We start from the raw sequence: 8,004 nt of genomic DNA, 5'->3' as shown, positions 1-8,004 counted from the left end.
GCTATCCCCCTATATTAATTCTCACGCACGCTATCAAACATGGTATGGTAGGAATACTTCACAACAATCTCAATCACTGTATAATGACTTAATGTTGTGTGCGTGTATAGGTTTTCTCAAACCAACACCAAATGAAAAAGCATCTGACATGGCTGAAAATGAATTCAGTTTGGATGCTTATCACAACAGTTAAGTGATGAACACTTGAATCATCCAAATTAAAATTAAACCGTTCAAATTTAGTTAGTTTTTTTTTAAAATATTTTTTTTGTTGAAAACTAGTTGTTAAAATTTTTTAAAGTTTCGACTACTAAAATATTTTACGTGTATTCTTGTCTATTCTTTCGTGTTTTTTTTTTTGGAGTTAAAAAACATTTAACATGTGTAACTACCGTAAGAACTATCTTAGAAAAATTAGATAAATATGAGAGATAAAGTATATTAAGATTTTATATTTAAGACTAAATTAAACATCAAACTTGTTGTTATATTAAGAATAAGAGGTAGTATCATTTTAATATCATGAGCTGCTTTTTCACCGCTCTGTGGTATTCAATTTTTTAGGATACGAGGATATCCCGGGGGATTAAAAAGAGAGAGAGAGAGAGAGAGAAGACCATGCATGCGAGTATGCTGCCAGAACGCAAACATTTCTTGTTTGAGAACTTTGCTTGGTTTAATAATTGATTAACTTAGAAAGTTTGACTAAAAAGGTTATGAGTTCACATCCTCAAATTTGTTGGTTTTGCTTCTTTGTGATAAATCCCAAGGAACTGAAATCAAAATTTATGGCAATACGAGAATTAAATATTATGTTAATCAAAGTTATTTCATTGTACTGTCAATAAAAAATGAACAAGCATGGTGTGAAGCGTCTGCATGTCTTTTTCGGGTTTCAGGCCGCTTTCTCTTCTTGCTGCTTGGACTTTTTGTTGATTTGGTGGCGCGTCCTTTATTCATACTTTCAAGCAAAAGAAAAATACAATTAGTCGCTTTCGCAGGTATAACCTCCCACTACCCCCTCCTAATGCTTGCTTGTTGGCGCTCCTTTTCCAACAGTGCTTCCTTAACCTTTCACAAATTCTCCATTTTCTTCATCGTACATGGATTTACAGGGTCTCTCCGGCTATTCAATGTTTCTATCTCGAATATATCATGGTTGTCTGTCGTTCTTACATTCGCAGCTTTTCAAGATTCGAAATAGGATTCTTGGTACCTCTGTGATTTAAACATTTTGACCTGGCAAAAGGAAAAGAAGAGGGGAACGATTCAACCTTTGTGGGTAAAACACGGTACTTTTATTCGATCTGGTTGACTTATCTGCTTATATATAGTGCGTAAGGATACCAGATTGCATCATTGATCATTGTTTTCCCCGAAGAATGAGATTTCTTCTTTGGTCTTCGTCCTAGTCAGTGGTTGCCTGGTTGGAATTGGTTGTGAAGAACAAATGCAGTTAAGAAGGTTTATCAACAATAGTGTTAGAGACTGGAAGAAAGCAATGATTGGAAATTGCTTCGGTGCCTTGAATTGGTGTAAACGTAAACGGAGGAATTATTCTGATGATCAGTCACGCGAACAAGGTAAGGAGAATGGGGTGTTTTGACTTATCTCATTCATCATTAAGTTCTACGATTTTCATTGTTTATGTCCATTCTATTGCATGGCATGTTTCTATGTATTTTTTCTTCAAACCCCATATGAATGTTGTTACTAGTTTTGAGGCTATCCGTCTGTAATTGCAACTGTACAAAGTTGTTTTCTCAGATATTTGCATTCGTTGGAAATATATTTGTTACCCCTTCAATACATTTCAGAACCTGCCGCCGACAACATTTGTCCGGAATTGTTGCATGTTCTTGTGGGAACTGAGGTTGGGATGGAGGTCTGGATGTTTGGGAACTAACTTGTCCAACTTAAATCAGATATACTTGCCTGAATAGTTTTTGGAAAGCTTGTTAGGGTTTTGCTTTTTTACTAATATTTTCTTTTTGAGAAACTTGGTGATTTACTTGTGTGTTTTATGTGTTTTTGAATGGCAGTGATGTCAACTAAAAAGTTTAGTTATAATTCCTTAAGATCAGCAACAGGAGACTTTCATCCATCCAACAGAATTGGTAGAGGAGGTTATGGAGTTGTCTACAAGGTGAGAATAAAGACTCTCATCTGTAGTTTGCTATTTCATTGTGCTTCTGCCTTCTATCCTTTGTTGGCTTTTATGGGTTATGCATTTCTCTGTCTTTAATTTTCCACCCTTTATTTCTGGTAAATTTCTTATTTGCTCTGTCACTAACATTTCCAGGGAGTTTTGCGGGATGGAACTCAAGTTGCTATCAAGTCTCTTTCTGTAGAGTCTAAGCAAGGAACAAGAGAATTTATGACAGAAATTGATACGATATCGAATATAAAACATCCAAACCTTGTGCAGCTAGTTGGCTGCTGTATAGAGGACAATCATCGCACATTGGTCTATGAATTTCTGGAAAACAATAGCCTTGCAAGCTCTTTGCTTGGTAAGTATGAACAATTCAAAAATGCATATTATAGTGTGAATATATGAGTTTCCTCGGAGCTGGTTGGATATTTAACCTTTTAATGTTGCTGTCCATCCGTTGTTTTACTGCTAATTCTGTAGAAAACGTTTTTGTAGGTTCCAAAAGTAAATATGTAGCTCTAGATTGGCAAAAAAGGGCTACTATTTGCCGTGGTACAGCTTCTGCTCTTGCGTTTCTTCATGACGAGGTTCAGCCAAATATTGTTCATAGAGATATTAAGGCTAGCAACATACTGCTTGACGAGAACTTCAATCCCAAGATAGGGGACTTTGGCCTAGCAAAACTTTTTCCCGACAATGTCACCCATCTGAGTACTCGAGTGGCTGGAACTGTGTAAGCACAAATGCATTGTTTATATTATTGATATCGTTATATGTGAATGGGGCCTTAATATTTCCTTCTGATTATTATTGTGCAACCAGACCAGTCTTTCGTTTTTCCTTAGAACAAACGAAAGAAAAGGAACTTTTAGTTTCTTGTGAGTCGTTCCAGCCAACATGTCTGCTCTCATTCTTAGATTAATTTTCTGATATAGTAACATGCTTCTTAGATTCATAGCATACTATAATCCTACCATCTTATCATGCATCAACAGCATGTCAATTTAATTTTTAAATTTGAACTATGATTAAAAGCAGTTTAGACATTAAGAACAATATAACAACGGTAAATGTGTTTAGAATGAAGAGACAAGTTTTAAGTTTCCATCCCCACGTATCCCTGAGAATCTTTATTAGGATAAATTAATTTATGTGCGATGGATACATCCAAGCTGCTTTATGATTTGCTCTTGGTGATTTTATGGGATTTGGCTTCAGTATACAATCTGAGATTTTCTGAAGATAAGAAAGTTATATCTACAGGGGATATCTTGCACCAGAATATGCACTTCTTGGACAGCTTACAAAAAAAGCAGATGTCTACAGTTTTGGCGTTCTCATGCTCGAAGTAATCAGTGGTAGAAGTAGCAGCAAAGCTGCATTTGGAGATAAGCTACTGGTTCTCGTGGAATGGGTATACTTCTGAACTCTGTGTGTATCAATTAGTTCTGAGAAATGCTAGAATATTAATTTGACTTGTTTAATCTCCAAGCAGAGACAGTTGAAGAGAAATAAACTAATTGATCGACATTGGGCGATGTAGCTTTACTAAATCAATTTTTTTTCCTTTTTCTCTCCCTAGTCCTACTATATTCTCACACATGATCTCTTTTTCTGTCTTTTTTCATGCTGAACAGTTACTTCTCATGTTACTTTCTCCTCCTTTCTGCAATTTAACCTCAGCTTTGTTTATAATGCTTTTTGATATTCTTCTGACATAAGAATTTACTTGGAGGCAGATCTGGAAGCTGAAAGAAGAAAATAGGCTTCTGGACGTTGTTGATCCAGAACTAACTTCATATGATGAGACTGAGGTCATGCGTTTCATTAAGGTTGCTCTATTCTGTACCCAAGCAGCCGCTCATCACAGACCGACCATGAAGCAAGTTGTAGAAATGCTCTCCAAGGAAGTTCACCTTAATGAGAAGGCTTTGACGGAGCCTGGAGTTCATACATGGCATCGAGCCTCCAGAAATACTGTAAATTTTTCGGATGAGACATCAAGTTCTCAAGCGAACAAGTCTAAAAGACCTGAAAATTCACTCATAACCTCTAGCCAGTTTGGTGATTCTGATACTGTGACAGAGATGACTCCAAGATGAATCATACAGTTCTTAGAAGTTTACTATGACGTTCTGCTGCAGGATTATGACAGTCTTTTTAGAAGTTGATATGTGGCTGGTCATGTAGATTGTTGATCAGAGACTAGCTCAATTGATTATTTTCGTACTTACACGTGTAGTTACATTGACCAGTTTTTCATTGATTTATTCAAAGTGTCTGTCAGAGGATTAGGAAAACAAGACAACTGTAATTTTAAGAACACAAATAGTGTTTTTAATAAGAAGATGTGAGGTGTCCAATTACCATAACCATACTTCGGATCTTTCCCATATCGTTGTGGAGTGAGATTGCAGCAATTAGTAGCACATAAGGATGCTCAAGCTTCCTCTGCCTTTAGATTCTGCCCTTCTATGTTTATCTGAGCTGTTGTACTCTGTACTTGTTCTTTTTAATGAAGCAGTCGTCGGCCTGTGATAGTAAGATCTTGAGATGACATCAAATATCATGGCTGTAGGGTGCAAATTTTGCGGTTCCCAAAGTTTGTTTGAACTTCAATTGCCTAGCGTATTACTACTATATATATATATAATACTTATATTATTTGGCCAAATACACAATAAAATAAACAATGATGATCCTGCTTTCTCTTACTCGATCAACATGGAATTTTATTGCTATGCAATCGAAGCTTTAGCTGTTTTCCTTCTGGCGGAGCCGCCTATTGCTTGATACTGGGTACTAGTTTAATTTTCCCCTTACAATCAGTTTTGCTTTGTCTTGAAATATATCAAAATAATTTGACATTAATATCATTTAAGATAAAAATGTCAATTTTGCCAAAACAAATATGGAACCCAAATTTTTTTCCCCAAAAAGAGTCATACTGTTTTTCAACCTAAGTAATACTACCTCCGGTTCTTAATATAAAACTTCGTTTAACTTTTATTTTGGTTCTAATTATAAGACCTCAATTCACTTTGTCTCTCATATTTATACATTGTTTTCCAAGATAATCCCTCTAATAATGGTAGTTCTAACCAATAAACTTGATTAGCAAGAATATTTTAAGAAAGACAACACCTATTTATTACAAATAACTAACTTAACTTATTTTCTTAATCTCCTTAAATTAGTCAACTAGCTCTTATAATTAAGATCGGAAGTAGTATAATATATTATAAATTTTATTATGTCTTTGATTTGATGATAATACCGGTGGTTCATCTATTTTACAAATGCTCTTTTTATATAAAACCCTCTCTAAGTTCGAATAAATGGGTTCCCTGAAATGACAATAACGAGGTCAAACTTGAACATCAAAAGCTATAATAAAACATTTGATGCCAATACCAAGGTCAAAGCAACCCACATTAGCCACACACACACACACACACACACACACACACACATATCTATTGCAGCAGACAATTGAGAATAGATAGGCCACAGAGCACAGGAGATCGCAGCCTGAAAAAACAGTAGAGAGGAAAACGAAATACCAACATCCTACCTCCGGTCTTAATTATAATACCTTGGATTTTAATTATAAAACCTCGCTGGTAAGAGGTAGTATTAGGCAACCAAATTTGACATAGATATTTTAATTTTCTACATAATACGCAGCCGCACACTCATCACCAAGAACCTCACAAACTTGTCGCTATCACAGACTTGACATACTGATTTTCACATATAGAATTGAGCATTCAGCAACTCTCTCAAGCTGCAGCAACAACCCCTACAGCCTTGGGAGGTACAGCACCTGGACTTGCCCCATCAGAAGATCCAGATTTAGTATCCTTTTTCAGTTCTGATGATGGGGGTGGCTTAGGCTTCATATGTGGCGGAGTATTATGCTTGAGTCTCAATAAAATTTGGCGCATTCTTGAAAGGTCAGTTGGCTTCCCTGGCTTTGGCCCTTGAATCACTACAATGGAAGGCTTCTTCTCTTTATCTTTCTTCCCTCTCTTCTCTATGGCTGGCACTTCATGTGGAATAAGTTCACCAATTGCCTTCCAGTAGTTTTTCTCAGCTTCAGCATGGAATTTCTCCCGGCTTGCCAGAAAAAGCTGTCAAATGCAAGACAGATTGTCTTGTAATGGGTTGAGAGGATAATAATAGCACATTTGCCTTCCAAAGTGATAGGGGAAGTTAGTGTGCGTATGCAGAGACAAAACAGGAAGGAGAAAAACATAACAATATAGGAAAGTAAAGGAGCGGCAGATATATATGTCGCACTAAAACAGAACTCTCATAATATAAATTAAAATTTGATAGGCTGACAGACAGAAGAATGCCAACTTCCTCGAAAAGTTGTGAATCAAGGTTTCAGTGACCTCACAGTCTTCTCAAGGATGGCAATACTGCAAAATGTGATCAGTGCACTTTAAATTCAACTTAAATATTAGTGAAACTAATTTGATATTGAACCAAGGATGTGTTTTTGGAATAACTAAAGTTGGACACCTCAACTCAGAGAGTTGCATTATGCTGGCATATTTCATACCAATGTGTCGAAAAGACATAAATAGTCTTAACATATACGTCTTCAACAAAATTAGATTCAGACATAATTTAAGTTCATCAGACTACTGCAACAACAAGCACAAGATCATAAGGAAAAAAACAACAGAAAATATGTGAAATAATTCACCTTCTCTTTTTCCCTGTTTGACGCTTTGTTGTTCTCAACGTTGATCTCACGCTTCCGGCAAAACTCGATTTTGTACTCTTCCGCTTCCTCTATAATATGTTGTCTCAGCTCTTTCTCCTTCCTCTCCTTCTCTTCAAGTTGAGCTGCATTCTTTCTGCCCATCGAAACATACCATCATCAAATCATCTACATGCAACAACTTCGTAGACGGAGACTGAATGATATTGAAATCAAACGCCACCAATCAGATGCAAAGATCAGCGATCACAAGCTTACCTTCGCCATTCCCTCAGAGCGAATCCCACTTCAAGTTCCATGTCCACGGGAGGAGGTAAGATCGGACCATTAGAGGAACCGAAATCACCATCGAGATCCTTTACGCTCTGCTCCGAAGAGAACGCTGCGTATCCCCCGGCAGCGGAGTAGATCGATGGAGGAGACGGAGCTTCCGGGACCGGCTGAGACGAAAAAATATCGTCGCCGGCGGCGTAAGACTGGCTGCCAAATATGGGAGATGAGTCACCAGCCGAGTTGGCGTCGAAGTTAGAGAACGATTCTAGGCGCTGAGATTGGAAGTGATGATCGAAGTCAACGTAGCCGTCGTCGTCAAATGGCCGGTTAGAGCTGCCGAAGGATGACATTGCTTGACTTGAATTTCTCCGACAAGCGAGCGCCACGGGCTTCGCACGAAGCTTTTGATGATGGTCGATGGTGAGGCCTCTCCAAATTTCAGCGTAATTGGATTTTAGTTCAGCGATGTTAAAATGCGGTCGAGTCTATTGTCAGCGAGACATTGATTGGACGTAAACCGATAAAGTGCCCAGCGATGAAATTTAGATAGATCTAGCCATTCATTTAATGCCACGCCATCACATAACATGGGGTTGTGCACAGGTGATGAGAATACTCAGCTCAGCGCCATCTCTTGCTTCGCTCTCCCCACTCCCCGCCACCCCGGCCGAATGTTCTTCGGCTGCGTGGCAGATGTTTTGCTCATGTTTTGCATGTGACCGCAGTACTGAGATTCATACTTAATTATTTTTATGATCTTATTTATGAGTTAGATGTAAAATTTTTTATTCTATTTATAAGTTATATTATTAAATTTTTTATACAAATATATAATTTTATC

The 8,004-nt window shown here is 37.4% G+C and overlaps 2 protein-coding genes across 2 annotated transcripts; one reads left to right on the top strand and one right to left on the bottom strand.

Moving 5' to 3' along the window:
* Positions 1-1,105: 1,105 nt before the first annotated feature.
* LOC114722510 (putative serine/threonine-protein kinase) lies at positions 1,106-4,741 on the top strand. The gene is made up of 6 exons (XM_028908556.1): positions 1,106-1,583; positions 2,043-2,146; positions 2,303-2,513; positions 2,651-2,888; positions 3,419-3,569; positions 3,895-4,741. The coding sequence occupies exons 1-6, from the start codon at positions 1,451-1,453 to the stop codon at positions 4,255-4,257; spliced, it is 1,200 nt and encodes a 399-aa protein (XP_028764389.1). The 5' UTR covers positions 1,106-1,450; the 3' UTR covers positions 4,258-4,741.
* A 1,015-nt stretch (positions 4,742-5,756) lies between these two features.
* LOC114722482 (clathrin light chain 3) lies at positions 5,757-7,562 on the bottom strand. Its single transcript, XM_028908525.1, has 3 exons — positions 7,149-7,562; positions 6,873-7,026; positions 5,757-6,288 (listed from the first exon to the last, which is right to left on the bottom strand). Exons 1-3 carry the CDS (start codon positions 7,511-7,513, stop codon positions 5,938-5,940), a joined length of 870 nt encoding a protein of 289 aa, XP_028764358.1. The 5' UTR covers positions 7,514-7,562; the 3' UTR covers positions 5,757-5,937.
* Positions 7,563-8,004: the final 442 nt, after the last annotated feature.

This window comes from Neltuma alba, unplaced genomic scaffold (assembly GCF_004799145.2).
Source record: "Neltuma alba isolate B1F8T4 unplaced genomic scaffold, ASM479914v2 tig00012095_pilon, whole genome shotgun sequence".
NCBI classification, from domain to species: domain Eukaryota; kingdom Viridiplantae; phylum Streptophyta; class Magnoliopsida; order Fabales; family Fabaceae; genus Neltuma; species Neltuma alba.
This window is presented reverse-complemented; position numbering and strand designations above follow the sequence as displayed.